Source organism: Enoplosus armatus, chromosome 14 (genome assembly GCF_043641665.1).
Source record: "Enoplosus armatus isolate fEnoArm2 chromosome 14, fEnoArm2.hap1, whole genome shotgun sequence".
Classification (NCBI taxonomy): domain Eukaryota; kingdom Metazoa; phylum Chordata; class Actinopteri; order Centrarchiformes; family Enoplosidae; genus Enoplosus; species Enoplosus armatus.
In genome coordinates, this window is record NC_092193.1 from 15,646,599 (window position 1) to 15,667,580 (window position 20,982).

The window sequence follows — 20,982 nt, forward strand, 5'->3', positions numbered from 1 at the left end:
TTTGAACTTTTTGGGGTTAAGCACCCAGCTGAAGGCGAGTTATTTCCCAGTCTGTCACTCAAACACATGATCTTTCATTTACAAGTAGCCTAAGCCTCTAAGAGTCGGTATTCATAGCTGTGTCTGACTTCAGTGGTTAACACTCCACTTCATATCGGCTTTAAACACTTGAGCCAAAATGCTTTTCAGAGCTCTCCTCTTCAGCATTTAAGTCACACAACTGCATCTTCACGCAGTTCAATTAACAGGCAACACTGACATTCACAGTTCATCTGATGAATTCTAATCCCATAACTTCTGAGGCTGCAATTAACACTAATTGCATTGCAGACCACCAAAGCCCCCAGCAAAATGAATGTGTATTGTCTACGATATTGAATTCTCCCCTTTCCTATATTATGTTGTCCAAAGCATCAGCGGTCCTGGGTGAATAGATAACCTGAATGTGTGTGTGTGTTTGCATGTGCTTCCCGTCTGTGTGAGCTGTTGATTTGTCACCCTGAGGTCAAGTGGATGGTGCGACAATCTCCCAAATGCAATTAGCAAGTGGCTGGCTATCTGAAGGAGCCCAGCGAGACTCTGATGAATTGCTCCTGCATGTCTCTCTTTAACTGACTGGGAGCCCAATGTGGCTGCATCAACAAATGCATGCACCCTTGCACACAGATTGTGCATTGTGTGAATACTAGCCTGTGAATTGCATCTCAGAGTGCCGGACAGACTCTGAAGTAATTGATGGAGATTGTTATTTCTTTACAGTTTCTTTCCATTGCTGAATTTTCTGGAGGGGAAAATAGATGCTGGCGTTTTTACATTAGAAGACATTTCAGGAGTTGTTGTAGCTCAATTTTGAGGAACTCTAAATTGAACGAATGCTGCTTATAGGCCGTTCTTGATTTATTTATGTGCGTGGGTGTCTATGTGTAAAGGTGCTTTCAATCAATACTGTATGTTTTCATGGGTGCATATGCAGAACTTTAAACAGATCATGGTATGTAGTTCAAGTCTTATGTCATGCCTTTCTGATCAATGAACTTTGCTTTTTGCAATGTGCCCCCTTTTCTTAAGTTTCTATGGTGTAAAGAAGGGGTGTAAAGCTTTAAAAAGCCACATGCCAGGCAGTGACAAATCTACAGAGCCACCACTGACATTTGACAACTTATCCTCCAGTTAACTGCCTGCCGCTCAGTGTCCTCGTCGTGTCCTCACCAAAAACCTTGAGACAGTACAGAGAAAATCCCATTAACGGCAACAGGAAAATGGCTTAGTGCAAGGCCGTGAACCCTCATTTGTTTTCGTCCTCATCCTCGTCTTCCACCCGCTCTTGTACAAAAGTATAACTGCAAAAGTCGAGTGAGAGGAGTTCTTTTTCTAATGTTCGGCCAGTGTAATTAATCACTTTCAGATTTAATTCACTGTCGGGATAAGAGCAAATTCACTATAAAGTGGATGTACTGTCCATTTTACATACATCTCCAAAACAATTTATGCAGATACATTCAATAAGACTGAAACTTAAAATATCTAACCTTGATACAAAAAAATCAACTGTGTGCTTCTCATATACATAATATTAGAGTTTTGATGTTTTTTATGAAACCTGAGATGCAACCGCAACATATAAACGAATAATTCATCATTATTTAGGTAAGCCCACCAATAAAATTCAGAGAGATGCCAGAGACAATACTTGTCCTGACTGTTTTTAGATTTAAAACATTTTTTATTCAAATACAAAACCAAAATCACATATCATAACATTACATAAAATTCCGCCTACATACAATCTGACAAACAAGCAAACAATACAAACAAAGCACAGCCCATTGCTGAAAGAATTTGTTTTTGTTTTCTCTCAAAAATTTATAATTAGCATAATGCAATTAAGGAAATGTTTTCTATAATGTACCTGATTACAGTTTATTAACACACATTACAATTCATTAGTCCACATCTATCATTTTATGCATACAAACCAAAGTCAAACTCAAAAATAATTGAGTGGGCTATATCGATTCATTAGAATAAATCTGTTCCCTTCTGATATAACAGAACTTTGTTCCATATTCCTCTATAAATCTCATCTTTCTATGGGTCTTTTTCATAATGATATCTCGCATGACATTGTATTGATTAATACATCTCGTTGATATGATGGCATATTTGCACTCCATTTTCAAGGACCAGCCTAATAGAAATAAATAATAAAATATATAAAATGTTGCTGTTAATCAAACACTCGTCCTTTTAATAATAATGATAATAATTGATAACCATTAACAATACATTTAAAACACATTGGCATTATTTTTAATAGCACAAAGGGATGACTACATGTGATTTAAGTTACACTTAGGTTCACCTGTACAATCTTGATGTGTATTATTTGATACTAATCATAAAAGTAGTCTTTATCTGAAAATGATATGTAGTACAAAGTTGCCACGTATGCAGTGTACCAGGTAAACAACTAACAGACGTTGGGGCCCCATAAAAGATAAGATGTATTGTTGTTTAGACGAGATCTTCCTTGGTATGTGAAAGGTTATCTCTGAGAGGTTAAGGTACGTGAAACATCATTCTGAGAGGTCTCTTTTCCTGACCCCTAGATAGGGAACGGAAGTTTACAGACTTGTGTGTTATAGTAGGACCCCATGTATGTCTAAAGGTATAAAAGACGAGCTTGAACAGTGTTCGGGGCAGCAGTACTGATTTGGCTACGGGTGCTGTCCAGGTTAAGATGCGCATGCCTGTTGATCCTGATCTTTGATGCAAATAAAGAATATTATGTGAAAAGTCAGTATCAGCGGAGTTTCCTTCCCCCATCGAATCATTGCCTACATCTGGGGAATGAAGAAGAAATTAACAACAATCTAATCTAATCCAATTCAGTAGCCCTGTTATAGATCCTACCTTTGTGTCAAGTATCAAGGGGTGTTGCCTCAACTCAAAGGCAGCTTGAGGCTTGTGTTGTGGTATTGGACTACAGAGGTGTTTTTAGTATTCTATCTCCTGTATGTATGTATCGATTGCATTAGAGTGTACAGGCGTACCTAATGCAACTGGTAACGCAGTAAACATGGAACAGCAGGAGCCTAAACACGACGTCCATAAAAGTGCAGTCTGTGGCTGCCATGACAATGAAAACATATGCAGTCCGGCTGAAACAAGGATTTGAGTAGTTAGCTCTCCACTCTAAATTTCTTTTCTACCAAGAAGTTAGAGGGAACAGTTGGAGTGATCGAAGCTCAAGAGCAGGAGAAGACTTATAACACATAACACCCTTGTTTGCTCAGTCATACACTGCCATGTGCTCCATATGCCACTAGGGTAGTTAGAGCGAGGGCTTCTTCATGGTGCAAATCTCTTATGTCTACAATGAAATGCACAAAATACTAAACCTGAAAAACACAAACCTCGCCGAGGAGCTGGTGACATTTTAGACAGCCAATTTCTGAATATATTAAAAACACTAATTTAATATAATGTTATTATTTTCAATATACTGCTGGCTCGCTGAAAGAGGAGGATCTTGTATAAATAGAGCTGTAGTCTTTTTCTTTTACTTTTTTTTTTACCATGAAAAAACACAGAGAAAATCAGAAGCTGAGTAGCACAGTATGTGATTTGTGTGAAACTCATGTATAAGCACGTGTACACGTACTGTATATTGTGTGTCTGCGTGACTGTAGTTAGGGTGTATCTGTGGGTCAGTAGTGGGATGAAGTGTAATCCAGTCGTTAATTAAACGAGAGGAACAAGGGTGACCGTGAGCTCAGTGCTGAAGGCAGGAGAGTGAAGGAATCAGGGCTTAAAACCACCCGACACTCCGCCTGCTTAGAAACTCACTTTAATCATGGTTTTGCAGCCCCCCCTCCACCACACACACACACACACACACACACACAGTCAAATCTTGATACTGAAGCTTTTATGTCTAATGCTCTACGCAGGGAGAGACAAACAGGCACAGACACACCAGATGGAGTCACAACAGTATTTGATTAAGAAGAGGAATTAAGATGATTCAATTCTGTTTCTCTGTTGAGGCTTGACTGAGAAACAGGGTTCACTTGAGGCTTTCAGTACTTTGGAGGTCCTTTTTTTTATTTTTTATTTTTTTTATTTTGCTGTTACACTACAGTGCGGGTCACAGAATCACAATCACAATGTGAGGTGATACAAAGCATTGCTAACCGCTAAAATCTAAAGGAGAGTGATGTTTCCATTCGTAAGGCACTAATTGGTGAAGCATTAGCTTGTCACTCCAGATATAAATTCAAGGCTTCATTCATGGCCCTAATTTGTTTCCACTCATGTCACCCGTGGGTCACATTATTGTACAGCATGACATATTCTTTCATTTTCATGCTGATGAAACACAATTGTACTTCTCCTCTAACCCAGAGGACTTAAGCAGCCTGTCTATTTTACATAATTGTCTTCCTGACATCAGGGGGTGAATCGCCCAAAACCTCCAGTCGAAGACAAAGACAGAAATTGAAATCACAGGTCCTGACCCCAGTTTGTCTTTTTATACTGTACACTGATTCTTGCTTGCATTTTAATGAGCATGTTGGTGTAGTTATAGCGTGAGCTTTTTTTGCCACAGTGTTGCTAAGGTCACCCCTGTCATTTCAAGACAGTTCTTTGTGCCTTTGTCACATCCTGTTCAGATTACTATAATAGTTTACTTGCAGGTTGGTCGTCTTCACAGTTTGTCATCCGCATCTTGACCAATATGCTGCTGCCAGCTGCTAGCTTCAATGACATGATTTGCCATTTGTACACTGGTCCACATTACATTTAAGTGTCTCGCATGACAGAGCTCCAGCATTTTGACTCGTCATAGCCACAGGTCTAAAGAAAAACCTCAACCGTACTGGTTTGTGTATGCATATATGAGAATGGCTGAATCCATCAGCGTTTTTAAGTCAAAACGTTTAAGTGACTTTTTCATCTTTTTAACCTGTATTTTATTGTTATGTTTAATTTAAATGATCTATTCATAGTTCATTTTAGTCTTTCTTTTCATTAAGTGCTTTGTAAACCTATTTTTAAATAAACAGAGACAAAAGATGAGTTCAGTGATAAAAAGGCTGTTGATATTTAACTAATTTTGTACATGTAGAAAGTTGGTCGCTTGTGGATAACTACCCAGGTAGTTTGATGTAATTAAGTGCTATGAACAATACAGTACACGAGACACAATATACGAGCCACCACAGCCAACAATATCTGAATACACGTTACTTAAGAAAATGCAACTGATGCATCTGTTTTCCCAAACAGAAAAAAATACTCATCGATGAAGAGAACATGTGAAATAATTCAATAATAAAGTGTAGAAGTCGTCTTTTCATGCTGACTGTTATGTCATAGATTAATATTTGATTAAGTTGTTTCTTTTGATTGAAAATGTGTACAAATTCTTATAGTGCCCTGCTGTAAAGTTGACAAGTGTTTATTATTTATGAGTATTATTATTATAAATAAGCTTGGTTTCACAATAAATCAGTTTAGTTTCATTTTGCACTTCTTGGCAGTATTCATGAATGCATTAAATTGAACCAAATTGTTCAAAAAAAAGCTAAATGTTATGTGACATAGATTACTTGCTGAAAAGTCTTTTTAAAACTTGCATCAATACAAACCCAGAAAGGGGAGAGGAGGGAGTAATCACAACAACCCAGAAATACAAATTAAAGTATACAAAGAGGCAAGTAAAAATATCTATAAAAATGGGCTTTAGGAAAATACATAAAGCTGATTCAGCCCGTTGGAGATTAAATCCTTATTTTAAACACTATATTTGACATAGCAATTTTTCTACCCTTTAAAAAACAGCCATGTATATTAAAAACTAAGTGTAAGCAATTGTTAAATCCAACTAACAGAAAGAAAAACTTGTCAGAAATTAAATGCTCTGTCAACTGCTGTTACTTACAGTTGGAGTGCACATGTATTGTTGCGGCCTCTTGTGACAACGTGTTAGTTTGTGGAGCATCATTTTCTCATTAATTGTATCCATCTTGTCCGTTTCCATTATATTGGCAATTTAACATCCCATGAAATACATGTTCCCTGACAGCTCGACATTTTCTGTCGATGCAGTTTATGCCGCTCAAGCTTTCTGTCGAGTGCCGTCTATTTTAGATTAATGTTATTATCAAACAAATTTTTGCTGACTCTTCCCCTTTACTCTCAATCTACCATGGCAACGGGCCAACTCGAAGCAAAAAAACTATGATATTTAGTTTGAAAAGCGACCCCTTTCCCTCATGATGTATAGGCCAAAAGATTAGACTCCATCTCATCCGTACACCACAGCGGGGTGAAATTATAGTGTTCCCTCTGGCGGGGCTGGTGAGACGCAAACTGAGCAGCAGGAAAGAAAGTGCGTAAAGTACACATCTGCTGACACAGTGGGAAACCCTCTGAAATCTCCGTCATTACCATTTACATATACATTGGCACATCACATTCCTCCTCCTCATTTCTCTCTCTCTCTCTCCCTCCTCTTCTGTTGCTCTCTCTATCTTCCCTCCATTCCATGACTGTGTTACGTTTTTCCTGTAAAATGTAATCCAGAAAAATGAATTTGCCACAACAGATGGAGCGGAAAATGGATTTGCATCCAACCCCAAAATGTTAAGTGGAAGTACCTTTCCCTGCTCCCCACCTCTAAGTCAAGGTTTATGCAAGAGGGCTGTAGCAGTATATTATAATCACTGGTATTTTCGAACCAGATTCCTCTCTCTTTGGTCCCATCCGAGACCATATTTGCTCAGTTTGTGTGTATGAACGTGTGCAGGCAGGATCAAGGCCGTGCTTATCGCCCTTCTTCCATACCACCCACTGTGTTTATTATTATTTTTCTATACATACAAATCACATCCCACTGCCGTATTGGGGACCTTTTCACTTCGATAACACCTCAAAGGGGCCAATACGAGGGCCGGGCATCTTGGAAATTGGCTGGGGATCAAACCTTGAAGCCTGCTGTGTTTGGCAGCATCATTATTTCACCAAAAGGGGGATTTGAAAAGTTGAATCAGCTTAAAAGGAAGTCAGAGAGAGAAAATAAGTGGAGAGTCTGTGCGCATGACACTGGGTTATGAAGACGAGGGCAACAGAAGTGGAAATAAGCCAGTGGCGAGAGGGAACTTTGTCTTTGTATTTGTCAGTGGGGTTTGAGCATGCCAGCAGAATCCCCATAGCTAGGTAGCTTTTTGTTTCTGCTGTGTCCCACTATGTTCTGAGAGATATCAGCCAACACAGGGTCAGAGCGCTGCAGCTTTTTGTTCCCTGTGCAAGGAGATTTCCCAAATCCCTGAAATGAACACTTTTCAGGGGATGAACTCCACAGATGATACAAGACTCACAACCAGATCTACACACAGAAACACACACTCAGTGCGTATGGTAGAGCACTCTGTGGACAAGACAAATTTCATCTTTTGTTGAGCTAGTACAGTCTGACACATATCAGAAATTATTTTTCTCTTAACGACACCCAGGAGCTGTGTACAGTGTTTTTCTGTGAGCAACTCATGCTGACAAAGATCACTGTGTCCAGAAATGGGACTAAAATTTGAAGTGATAGCTTTGCTGGAAAGAAAATGTCAGCAGTGTGTATTGTTAGTTTTTACTTCATCACCCACAGTTTTCATTCATCTTCAACTATCTCAGCCATTTGGTAGGTGCTGCTGGGTTCGAGAAAATGACAGGGGAGGGAAAAAGCAAGAAACAACCAAAGCAAAAATAATAACATTTCCCCATCAGTGTCATGAAAGAGAAGTGAATGAATGAAAAAAGTTCAGTTAGTGGAAATGTTTTCCCATGCCCATGTTTTGTCAATGTTTGTTCATTCACACTGTGTTGACCTGAAATGAAGTGCAGTCTCAGACTTTGTCTCGCAAAGTCTGATAGTTGTTGTGCTGACTGCCTCCATATTAAGCACCCAGATATTTCACCCTCTGCTGGGGGACAGACATGTTTTAAGCCCATTATTTCTCTGTGGTTTCTCTTTTTCTGTCTGTTCTTCTGTAGAACTCAAGTGGTTAATTTCTATTTTTCCTCTCTGGGATAAAGATTAGCCACAATCAAGGTGTCTGATACACAATCTACTGTCCTCCTCAAAATTGTCCTAAAAATCAGTTCAAAAGTGCTGGCTCTATTCATTTTGACTTGTTTATCGCCGTCCCTCTCCCTGACTGTTGTCACACTGTTGTTGTTTATCTGTCTTGGTTTTAATTTGCCCCTGACTCACTAAATGACACTGGTGTCCACAGCTGATTGAAAGTGCTGCCTTCATTTTTGACACAAAAGGAGAATAAATGTTGATGACGCATTCTCACAAATTGTGTCCAGTGAAGAAATCCTCTAGCATGGCTCTCTACTAAAGATAGGAAATACTGTGTACAACACTACAATAGCTGTGTTTAATTGTTTACATTATCAATATAACCGGAAAAGTAAAACATCACATAATTTAATCCTCTCTTTCCTTGTCTTTTTAGGGGAGATTTGTGCCTTTAAGATCTACGGTCAGGATGCTCCATTCGAGGCAGTGGTGTTGAATCGCACATCGGGAGAAGGAGTCCTGAGGGCCAGTAGCGCTGTGGACTGTGAGAGCCAGAAGGAGTACACCTTTATAATCCAGGCCTACGACTGCGGGGCCGAACCCAGTGGGGCCAACTGGAAGAAATCCCACAAGTGAGTCAACCTATGTGTGTTCATGTGCTGCTGGTATATGTAGTTTAGCCGTCAATAAGACAGATCTAGTCTGTTTTTCTGCCCAAACTGTGGTTTTTGGTTTCCACCCCTTGTTGGGTTGATAATAACAGTTAACCCTAATGTCACTCATCATTCTGTCCTGGTTTTCTGGCAGTGCATGGCACATCAGTAAAGATCTAATATGCTTTTCTATTGCTATTTTTTAAGAAGTATCTCAAGTATTTGTCATACTGCGCGTTATTTCATCCATTTAATGTATCTATTTGTGTCCCAACATGAGAGCAGCACTGTCTTGTCCTTTGTTGTTGATTTATGTGTGTCCACATTCTTATTGTTGAATGCTATATGAGCTCGACACATATTTTTTTGCAACAAACCACTTGGGATCTTGCCTGGAGGAAGTTAGACTGACAAGAAAGTCACAACTTCTAACTCTGAAGGTAGTAGTAGTAGAAGAACTTTTAACTCTGTTATAAATTCTTAGTTTGCTGTAAGCAAATAACCCTTTTTGGCATCATGGTTTCTCCTTCATGATTTGGCATGTGTTCACACACCAACTCTTCAGCCACTGTCTCTCTTTATGCCGCCTAAAAGCTCAGTTATGAAAATGGTGATTGTCAGAGCCTGTATTAAAGCTGTCACATACTGCTAATTATTATTTATCTTAGCTGACTCACTTGTTTAGCTGTCAAAGTAATTCTGATTCAAAGTGGGCGGACAAAATAATAGAAACATGACATACAAACAAATATTAACTAAACAAAGTTACAAAGACAGCTGTGCAAATGATTTGAGTTCTCAAAAAAGTCTCAAAAATCCTGACAACATATGAAAAAAAGAGAAAAACTTCACTAACAAAAGCAGAGAGACAGCAGGATATTTGCTTAACATTACTACAAAATACGGCCTTACAAATTAGTTGAATTAACACCTATTTGACAGTGTTAACTGAAACGCAACAATATAATTACAAAACAGCACACTGCTGTGCAAGACTGCAACCTACTTAATACAAATGATATATGTTGAATATTTGAATGACTGAAATTTAATTTACCAAAATGAATGTGATGCTTTTTGTATAATTTTCAAGCACGACTCAAATGGATCTGAACTCTCACTGCTGACACAACTGCTAAGAGGTCAAAAGAGATTTGTCCCCCTGTGGTTTCAAGACCCTGACTGATGGAAGATTAGGATGAAGTGTGCATTGGAAATTGTGTTTTCTGAATGTTTTTTGTTTGTTTGTTTGTAATTTAGGATCCCCATTACCTAGACCTGTGTAGAACTTGAGTCAGTTTTCTTGGTGTTGATGAATAGAGATGTCCAATACATGACAGGCAGACATACTGTAGGATATTTAGGACTAGCTTAGAACTATGTATCTTATTAGAAATACTAAACAATAAGCCCTCCATTTAAATGAGTGTATAAGTAAAAATACCTAACATGCTAACTTTTGTTTCTACAAAATTAAAAAACTTTAGATATTACACAGCTCAAAGATATAAGAAAAATAACTTAACTATAATTAGATCTCGTCTTTGCTGTTTATACTTTCTTTTGTCTTTTCCCCAAGATCTCTCAGTACGTCAGCTTAGACTCGCAGTTCTGTTCTCAGGATATGTCCCCATAATGGCCCATCAATATTATGTGTGTCCGTATGTGTGTGTGCAGCAGCATGATGTGAATGAGATTGACAGACAGGCCGACTGGCACGGACAGCAGCAAATCAAACCCTCTGGTCCTTCGCTCAGAGACAAGGAGATCCTAAAATAAGCTGCAGCAGGCTTGGTACTTAAAGGAAGTAGAGAGAGAAATTTATCAGCTCAGGGATTTGTGATGAATTTCACCAGTGGATGATGAATGACGCACAGTGTATGAATGTGTGTGTGTGTGTGTGTGTGTGTGTGTGTGTGACATTATCGCTGCATGACATTCTAAATAGGCCTCATTAAGCTAATGTCATTAATTAGCCAGATGTGCTTCTTCAGTTACACCGCGAGTTGTTGTCAGAGAAGGTCACCAGTGACGAAAACTTCATGATACACCTACATTATTGCTTCATTTATATACTTAAGTGCACAAATGTTATCAGAGTGCCTAGTTAATATCTTCAGCAGCTGAAATCGTGTCTTTATGTGTAAACGACTAAGCGCGAACCTGGCTTTGCGAGATCTGCTGTGGACGAGGCTGTTAAATATAAGTTTGGTTGGCATTAGATAATAATGGGAACCCATTTCACAAAGAAATTATCTGGATTTTATAGCAGTCTTATGTGTGAAAATAAAATAATTTAAAAAAACATCAACTCTTCTCAATCTTGTTTTTCAGGATTAAATCTGTTTTCCCCTCACTCTCCTCTGCCTTCAACGAACCACTGTTCTTAAGATAAACAGTGAAATACTTTAGGTCTTAATTCATTTAAATCATCTCTAATGACTTAAAGATAATTTTCCTTCTCTCCTCTCTCTCTCCCTCCATCCATCTCTTCTTTCCCTGTGTCCTTTCTTTTCCTTCTCTCATCAATCATTTCCACTCCACTTTCTTTGCGTCTTTCTCTCCCTTTTTGCCTCCCCTCCCTCTCTCCCTGCTCCCTCTCTGCTCCCGCTGTCTTTCACTCCTTTCCTCCATTCAGGGCGGTGGTTCACATACAGGTGGATGACGTCAATGAGTTCTGCCCCGTGTTTCGGGAGCCACTGTACAAGGCGTCGGTAACAGAAGGCAAGATCTATGACAGCATTTTGCAGGTATTTAGATATTATATTTTAAAGTTAGCATTATTTAGTTAGCTCTGACACATTTTGTATGATTGTTTTATTGTTAGAATCAACGTGACAGATACTTGTGCAGGTTAACATGGTTTGACAATGCCACAAAAGAATCATTCAGTTAAAAGTGTGGGATATTGTAATTGACTATAGTCTTTTTAGTGTTGTTGTTGTTGTTGTTGTTGAAGAACTGGGAGGAAACTGGATGTTGTAATGTTGCAGGTGGAAGCTTGGGACCAAGACTGTTCACCACAGTACAGCCAGATCTGCAACTATGAAATTGTCACAGCAGGGACGCCATTTGCCATAGACCGCAATGGTAAGTGTGTGAGCGTTTATGTGTGTGTGTGTGTGTGTTTGAATCTGTCCGTAGTTACAATTTCTGATGTGATTATGAATGACGTCTGAGAGAGAGAGGGAGAAAGTATTCTAATTTTAATTGAATTGAATTTAATGACATTGTGACATGTACAAAAAGTTGCCCAGTAGTTCATGAGCACTTGACCATGCCAGATATTTTTTGAATTGTACTTTTTTATTAGTATTTGTCTGACAGCAATAAAAGTGCTGAAGTACTCCATTATTAGCCCTGATTCTCTTTGCTTTTACCATTTTTCAGTTAACAAAACAAAACCAGAACAGATACTAAATGGATATTGTGGTGAGACCAAGGTGAAGAATGAACTTTGAACCTCTGCTTTTAAGCCAACATGGGTGAGAAGTCTTTAAAGTGCTCAGAAAAAAAAATTGAATATCAACAGCTGCTAAATGGACCTTGTGATGAGATTGCTTTCTCAACTGACAACTAAACAGGAGAAGGTTGTTATTTGAAGGATCATTTATTCAACCATTTGGGTTAAAAGTGAGACAGGTGGTACATTTTGAATGCATTATCAGCAGTGCTGCTCTTGCCTCTCTTGAACACAAACAGCATGATAAATGTCTTGATGAAAGCAAAAAGCCATTCTTCGGTTACATTTGCATATGTTTTTTCTATGATCTCAGCCAGCTGAGCCTCGTAAACAAGTCTCCACTAAAGATAGACATGAGAGAGGCAGCTCAGACTGCACCTCGACTGAACCTAGAGATGAATCGTGGAGCGGCGAACAGAAACCAACGCTGTGTAAAGTTGTGTAATATTATTGAGGATGATTTTAAAGCAGTAAAGTCACATCTGCTTTTTTGATTTTGTTAACCCACAAACTGCTTTAAAACTTTATTTATGTCTCTATGTACAGTTGGAACTGTCATCTTTTTATGGATGTACACCCAACAACAGATTAATGTGAATACAGTATGAAAAAGAAAAAGCAAGCAGACAACTGTGGCTGATTCCTCTTTTTATTGCAATAATGTTGTGATCCATGCAGTAGCTTTTTCATCAATGCATAGCTCAAAAGTTACTTGACAAAGATCCACCTTACTTTGACAGCCTCCTCTATTTTTTTCTCTGTTCTTTTGTTCGTTCGTGGCTTTACGCCCGTCCTAGTTGACTGGAGGAGTGTATTTTATTTCTGATTGAGAGCTATTCTGAGCGTATCTGCCTATATAAAATTTCAGCTTTGGGATTTGCGCTGCCTTCTCCCTGAGCTTCCACATCCACACTGTGCTGATCTGAGTGCAGCGTAATCCAAACTGAAGGGAGACTGGAGGGCTTTGTGTGTGTGTGTGTGTGTGTGTGTGTGTGTGTGTGTGTGTGTGTGTGTGTGTGTGTGTGTGTGTGTGTTGAATTCTACCAATAGATCAGACAGAAGCACACGCTGCTTTCTTTACAGTATCTCTCGCTCCCTCTCGGGGTCATATTTATTATTTTGTCTCATTGCTTTTTGCGTTTAACCTTCTGGCCTTTTGCTTACTGTATTTTAAAGCAATCTGGCTCATTTGATTTTCCTCCCAGGCACATTAATATTGTTTGGGAGAAACTCGAAGACACAGCGCATTGTTTAGACCTACTTTATAGAACGAGGTAATTTTGTGCACTGAGAGAAGTGGCAGATAAAATAAAGTAAATGGGCTGTACTGCAGTATGTATTTCTGATTCCGGATATCAAGTAAATTGAGCATTTTAAAACAGACAATCAATTAAGAGTAAATAAATTCAGAAATGCTACCTTTGTTAAGAGTGAGAAGAATAAATTGGCACTGAATCTTCTCTGTATTAAATTGGACCATTTAATTTTCAATTGAACAGGAAAAGAAAACTATAGTAAAGCAGGGTTCAGCAGTCACATTGAGCTCTGGTATGACATCTCCTTGCTATGAGTTGATAACATATAGTATTAACTTGTTGAAAGGCCCACATCCAACATCATTTAAAATCAGCCGTATACAAAATGTCTTTCATTTCTGTAGGCACGCTTCATCGTATTGGTAAAAATACAATAACTTAGCTTATTATTCGCTTGAATTGCTGACACTGGTGTAATTTCAGAGTCAGGCTGCCTGTGTAGACACACCTGCAATTCAGGATTCATCCTCACATATACTCTGCATGTTTACCACAAGGAGGGTAATGTGAGCAGCCTATTCTTGGAACATCATTTAATTTAATTTACCTTGTTGAGAAAGAATTAACTAAACTAAACTGAACTTCATGTGTAAAATGTCTTTGAACTGGAATTGAAATATCGTCTTACCTGTCATGGCAATTGGTTGATATCCAGAATCTTAAAGGGTAATTCTGGTATTTTTAAACCTGAGCCCCATTTTTTATACATAATTTAGGATCTAAATGACTAATAGGTACAAAACTAATTTGAATTGGTCCAGTAGATCTCCTCAGCCGGCAGCCATGAAACGGGCTGCAATGGCTGCAACGTAATTCTTGCGGGCAACTGCGCCTGTTAAAGTACGTCCACTGAAAGTGCTTGTTTTTTCCAGTGACAGGCTCAGATTGTTATTTTAAGTGTCTGACAACATGAGTTAACAGAGTGGTGAGTTGTTGCAGGAAGATGACGGTGAAAACGTGAGTCAAAGTTAGAAAGAGGAGGTTGTAGTGTTGGAGTACAGAAAGCATAGTTTAGTGTTTTATCCAAAAGATAAAAAAAGAAGAATGGTTCGTGTTTGTGCATTTCCGAATTGTGCCATCAGAATGTTGCGGCATACTTCATGCAGTTTTCATAGACTACCTTTGTCGTATAGGGAAACGTTGAAGATGTGGCTAGTTGTGCTACAAATTGATGCTAACACTGCTGTCCAAACACTGCACCTTACAGACCATCGGGTCTACAGCGACCATTTTGACCGGGATGGCTAAGAGGAGAAGAAATGCTATACCAAAGCACTTTTCCTAAAAAGAAATGCTGTTCCAAGAGTGGAGAGACCGGGTATCACTACACACAAAAGCATGGCAGGATAACAAACTCAGTAAGCCAGTAATATGAACAAAAATATCAACTGAGTCAAGACTGATAATAAAATATCTATATAGATTAATTTCCCATTTATTGACTTCTCCTTGAGGCAGACTTCTGTTTCTCAAACAAAAAGGATTCTACTCCTTAGCAAAACGGTCTATCTCTGTAGAGATCCTTTCCATAATGTTGTCAGACACTTAGAATAACAAACTGAACCTGTCAGTGGAAAAAACAAGCACTTTTAGTGGACGCGCAGTTGCCCCCGAGGATTATGTGGCAGCCATTGCAGCTTGTTTTGTGACTGAGACAATCAACTGGACCAATTCCAAAACTTTTTGTAGTTATTAGTAATTTAGACCCCAAAATGTGTTAAAAAAAAATTGGGCCCAGGGTTAAAAATACCAGAATTACCCTTTGACTGTTACTGTTGTTCATACCAGCTGCAGATCAAATGGTCACTGTACAGAAGAAGATGTTTGTAGGAACTATCTGACTCTGACCTCCTCCCCTTTCTTCCTCTGACATTTCAAGCTCAGCTCTTTTCTTCTCTGTACTGCTGCGCTCTGAACTGATTTCTCTTTGCTCACCGCACCTCCTCTCCTCTGGTCTCCCCTCTTTTTGCCTCTTTTCTTCTCCTCTCCTTTCTTCTCCCTTCTTCTCTTCTTCTCTCCGACAGCAATCAGTGTGACAGCCTTTCAAACAGCCAAGCCTCCAGATCCAAATAACAAAAATAGCTTTAGTTGTCCTCATAGGTCCGGAGACAGACTGTGATGGCAATGACTGATGCAAAAACATCTTTGCCAAAATAAGAATATGACATTGTTTTGAAGCCTGTTGTGTATCTTGAGGAACATCTGTATTAAAGTCTCACATAAATATAATGTTTTTAATCATCTTCTTTGATGTTCCTCGAGATGTACAGCAACCTCACTGCTGTATTGTTAACGTTCAGCTCAGTCTGTAAAGCTTACTGTAGGACTGTTGCATCAGGATTCCTGGGGTGTAATCCCTAGTGAGTTAATTTAGCCTTGGAAGCTTGCTGGCTTCTTCAAAACATGTGGATCTACACACTTTTACAGTTTTCACAACTGCTTATAGATATTTACTATAATCATACTGAAATTTTTCCAGAACTGTAAACACTTAAAACCCACACATCTCTGGCCAGACCTCAGTCTTTTAAAACAACATAAAACACAGCCTGCAATTATCCTTTATATGAACTCATCTTCCATCAACTTTTACCCCCATAAAATACACAGTAGACAAGTACGGCAAAGTACACACTGATGAGAAAAATACAAAATATTGCACTACTATACTAATACTATAAAAGTTGTTAATGAATCAGTTTCTGCAAACTTTTGTCTTTAAAAACTGCAAACAGTTGCAGCTTAATACTAAAATATGCTTGAATAGGGTTGAGTCTAAGGCGTCCAATTTATAAAATGTCCAGTCATCAATGAAATACACTACAGTCTCTCTCTCTCTCTCTCTCTGTCTGTTTGTGTGTGTCGTCTACTTTTGACAAATATCCAACCATAAGCCGGTTGGCCACAGCTGAGTAGACCTCACTCCACCTGGGGCTGTTCCCATGTAGCAGGATTAGTGGGTCACTGTACCGTATCTTTAAACTTTGGGTTCAACTGGTCTCAGCTAACGTGCTCTAGCAAGTTCATATTTTAAATATAAATATGTAAACAGCCTACAAACTAACTAATCAGCTCTCTGGAGAAAAACAACACCATTCCTTTCGGATCTCACTGACAAAAGTTTTGGCTTTCACATTATCTGTGATCAGGAAACCAGATTCTACCTGTCTGTAAACACAACAAAAATATACAACAGGAAGTATGTAACTGTTGTACAACTAGTCCACTAAAACCAGGACTCTACTAGGTAGCAAATAAAGCTTTGCACAGTGTTAACACAGTGTTTTGGTCACATACAAACATCAAGCATTCTTCTCTTCAAGCCGTTTACTTTCTGCATTTATGAGTTTTTCCTCATTAATGAGGAATGTAACCGTTATTATGCTCGATATTGCTCATATTGACTCAATTCATTGTAACAGTGTCTTCATAAGAAAATAACAATTAGTTTCATAAAATGAAGAATATAGAAAGTTGGGCAATAGTAACCTCAGTATATAACCGTGTCTAGAGGCTGTACCCAAGACACGTTTGTGAAATCCACAGACCTGGTGCCTCTCCTCTATCTCACACTGTTCTAACGCTGTTACCCTGGTGACAGGTGAAGATAATCCATCATTGCAATTTTACATCGACTGTTTACAGAGTGGCTTAGATATTCAAATGCAATATAAGTTTACTGGACCTTGAATTTTCAGTAAAAGGCTTCACTGAGTACATAGAGTTATTTTTGTTTTCAAGGAGCTGCTTCTTTAATGCAAAGTCAGTTTCAATTATTACTCAGCGGAAAGTGTTTCTTGCTTCATTATTGTCAAATAGCGTTATGTTTCTCCATCAATGAATAATCATAATGATTTTTCCTCTTGTTTTTGTTTCCTTTAGGTAACATCAGAAACACAGAGCGGCTGAGCTATGACAAGCAGCAGAGCTACAAGATTATGGTGACGGCCTTTGACTGTGGTCAGAAGAGGGCAAAGGAGGATGTCGCTGTGCATATTGATGTCAAGCCTGTCTGCAAACCTGGATGGCAAGGTCAGAGATAAAGAAACAGCCACTCTAAATACTTTCAAAACGCTTTAATTTACCTTGCCATAATCGACAGAAATGTACTCTGGTACTATGCTGGTCTAAAGTGCACTGACATATTGTTTAAACGTACTTAAATGTAAAGCAATACCATCAAAATTGAAGCAGACGATTCAGTGCAGTTTCTGAGCATACCCTTTCCCTTGAGAGAATTCTGTCTCATTTTAGAACGTCTCTCGAGGAAATCAGAAGACCTGACAAAAACCTCCAGAGAGAAAGTTGACTGGAGTGTGTGTTTTTTTTCTCCTTTAACATGCTAGCAGCTTGGCATTCGAGCCAGCCCGTCTCCCCTGCTGCTTCACCTGTCAGCACTGACAGCATCTCCGGAGTCAAGCTCACACAGGAATGAAAGAGGAAGACAGAGAGAGATCAGAAGAGAAAGGGGAAAGGGAGGAAGAAAGACATAAAGAAAGAGACCGAATGAAAAGGCAACTCAAGGGAGGAAAGAGGAAGTTACAGTAAAGGAGAGAGATGATGGTTTTTCCTTTAAAAAAAATCACAGATCTGGATGGAGATAAATCAGCTGACCAGGATACATGTACATACACGTTTCTTAAACATCAGAGTGAGTCGTGCTGTCTTTAAATCCGTCACCAGATCCCCTTAACAGTTTCATTCATTCCCATCATATTCTTATAAAGTTCCCAGACAAACTGAGCCAAAGATGATACAAAACAACTCTTGTCTATTCATGAACCAGTTTGCCAGTTTCTAGGGTCTATCATTTTCTAAAGTCATTTTTGGGCATTTTAAGCCTTTGTTAATGACAGTGGAGAGATGTCAAGAAAGAAAGGTGAGAGAGATGCAACAAAGGTTTCCGGCCAGACGTTGTGGTTAATGGGTGGCGTTCACATGGGGAGCTACAGGGGCTCCCCATGTGGAGGGTATATAAAAGCCTCCTATAGAGTTGGTATATGTGATTAACTCTGACCTGTGAATACTGCCCTAAGTATTGCTTCAAAATGTAAAAAGGAGATACGGTGTGGCTTGGAATTAGAAAGCAGCATTACATAATACATTTGGTTGTGATAATGTATTAAGATAATTGATTTCACCTCCTCCTCATTCATTATTTTCATATGTCTAAACACTTAGACACTCTCACCAGGACATTCACCTAAGTTGTTGCATCCGTTGCATCCATTTTTAGATAAACCAGTGAGTATCTTTGGTTTAGAGTACATCAGACTGTTGATTGGAACAACATTTATTTTCCATGGCCATGGTATACATGTATATGATAGTTTAATGGATGTTTTTCAGCTGCTCTAAAGATACTCACATTCTGGATATCCCGCTGCATGTCTCATGGCATTTTAGCATCATTTTGTGCAACGTTAAGAGAGGATAATTAAGTAGGAAAAACCACGTCACCAAGCCTAATATTACAAACAAGATCTATTAGTGCAAAGAGAGCACATACTGAAAATGACGTGAATGGCAGTTGTTCAGGATATAAAGACACTCACTGAGGGAAATGTCAGTGCACATCATGGGGGTGGAGGTGCAGGGAGAGAAAGAGCCAGTTCAGTGTTGAGAAAGTGGTCTGAAATGGCATTAGAATTTATGTAAATGTCATCTTCATGTACAGCAGAGCTCAGAGGGGCCATTGATTTTATCACGGTAGGCATAAAGAAAGGAAGAATTTAAGAATAGAAGGGGCATGTGTTCTTTTTCATCCAAAATATACTGATTTATAGAACATAAAACCACTGACAACAAAATACCAGTTGTTCATAGGGGAAAAAATATACAAAATACAGTCAGATCCAGATTGGCACACAGTGTTATCGACTCGCTGTATTTGAATCGCAAAGAACACCTTTGCTAACATCCTCATCAATGTTGCATGATTCTTTGCAACTTGGCTCATAAAAGACGACATACTTCATACTCCTATTGGAAAACAATTAACCCGTAGTAGCTTAAATCCATTAATAAAATATAATGCAATGATGCATTCAAACATCACGTCTTTTGTACACGTAACTTTATGTGTCGTCTGTGTCTAAAGGTCAGCAGTGTTCCTGAAGAAGAGGGGCCCTCTGGCATAAATAGAGGCTAAATACGTCTTGCTCCACCTCACCTCTCACTCCTCCTCGCCTACCTACCTCACAGTCTGTTTCTCTCTTTGTGAATGTTTGCCTCTGGAGACTTGATATCATATTCTGGAGGCTTGGCAGGAGCTGCCAGGTGTCCACCTACACACACACATAGGCACACACACATTCCTGTCCACAATCATGCTTGTGAATCCCTTTCACCATAGCAATTCAGGGATTCTCGTACCCTGAGGATAGATATAACACCTGGGTAATGAAAATATAACACCTGGCCACAGGACTGACCGTTATAAGGAGGGCAGCACCCTTCTCTACCACACCTGTCATGTTACTGGGCCCTTTCAGTCTCCTTTTTACTTGACACAGGGCAGGATTTCACTGAGAAAACTCCAAGCTCCAAAGTTGCCATCCTGTGTGGTTGCCTGTCATTCTTTGAAGACCCACATGCTCATTTTGAAACCACCTACAGTAAAACATAAAACATTATTTGGACTGGTCTAATAATGCTTTAAATTTAGAGGAAAAGACAACAAGATTAGCAGAGACAAGAGTGTCAGGTGTCATTTCACACACAGTTACAATGACATAATGTATAGTTTATTGCTTATGTGATGTGAAAAATGATTTAATTAAAAAAACTACAAAAAGCAATTGACTTTTTTGACAATTTCTTTCTATTTGACACCATGTAATTGCAACAGGTGGCACCACTGACGTGTCTAATTTAACTTCTTATTCTACTCTATACAAACTACTAAACAAATTTTGACCCCAAAGGTTGGAACAAGCGGGTGGACTATGAGCCAGGGACCGGAAGCAAGCAGCTGTTTCCCAAGATGCACTTGGAAACGTGTGGAGGTCCCCTGTCTGGCGTGAAGGCGATGGTAGAGCTGCAGACCAATCACATCGGGAAGGGCTGCGACCGCGAAACATACTCTGAGAAGTCTCTGCAAAAACTCTGTGGTGAGTAGAGAGAAAGACAAAGAGAGGAAAAAGTAGTTCAAGAAGAAGCGAGGAGTGGGGGGAAAAACGATGGAATGAAATGCCTTGTTGAAATAGTGAGGTGCTATTTAAGAGTAGAGGACTTTGAAAGAGCAAAGGGTAGTAATAATAATGAGAGACAAGGAAAATTTTAATTCAGAGAAGAAATTACCTCTTGACATCTTAGCCTCTGCAGACTATTAATATGCCAATTTCCGTGCCATTATAATCCTGGGGACGACTTTGAAATTATTTTTATAAATTGAATCTCCAAACGCTATTCCAAACTGTGACGTGTTCATTATTGCTTCCCATTAATACCCCTGAACATGGC

The 20,982-nt window shown here is 39.0% G+C and overlaps 1 protein-coding gene across 1 annotated transcript in view; it reads left to right on the forward strand.

Moving 5' to 3' along the window:
• Positions 1-20,982, forward strand: part of clstn2a (calsyntenin 2a) — a 136,610-nt gene that overhangs the window by 85,456 nt on the left and 30,172 nt on the right. The window contains exons 3-7 of the mRNA XM_070919089.1: positions 8,523-8,718; positions 11,378-11,489; positions 11,733-11,829; positions 17,401-17,550; positions 20,445-20,630. Of these exons, the coding sequence (XP_070775190.1) occupies positions 8,523-8,718; positions 11,378-11,489; positions 11,733-11,829; positions 17,401-17,550; positions 20,445-20,630 (741 nt within the window). The remainder of the gene's footprint in view (positions 1-8,522; positions 8,719-11,377; positions 11,490-11,732; positions 11,830-17,400; positions 17,551-20,444; positions 20,631-20,982) is intronic.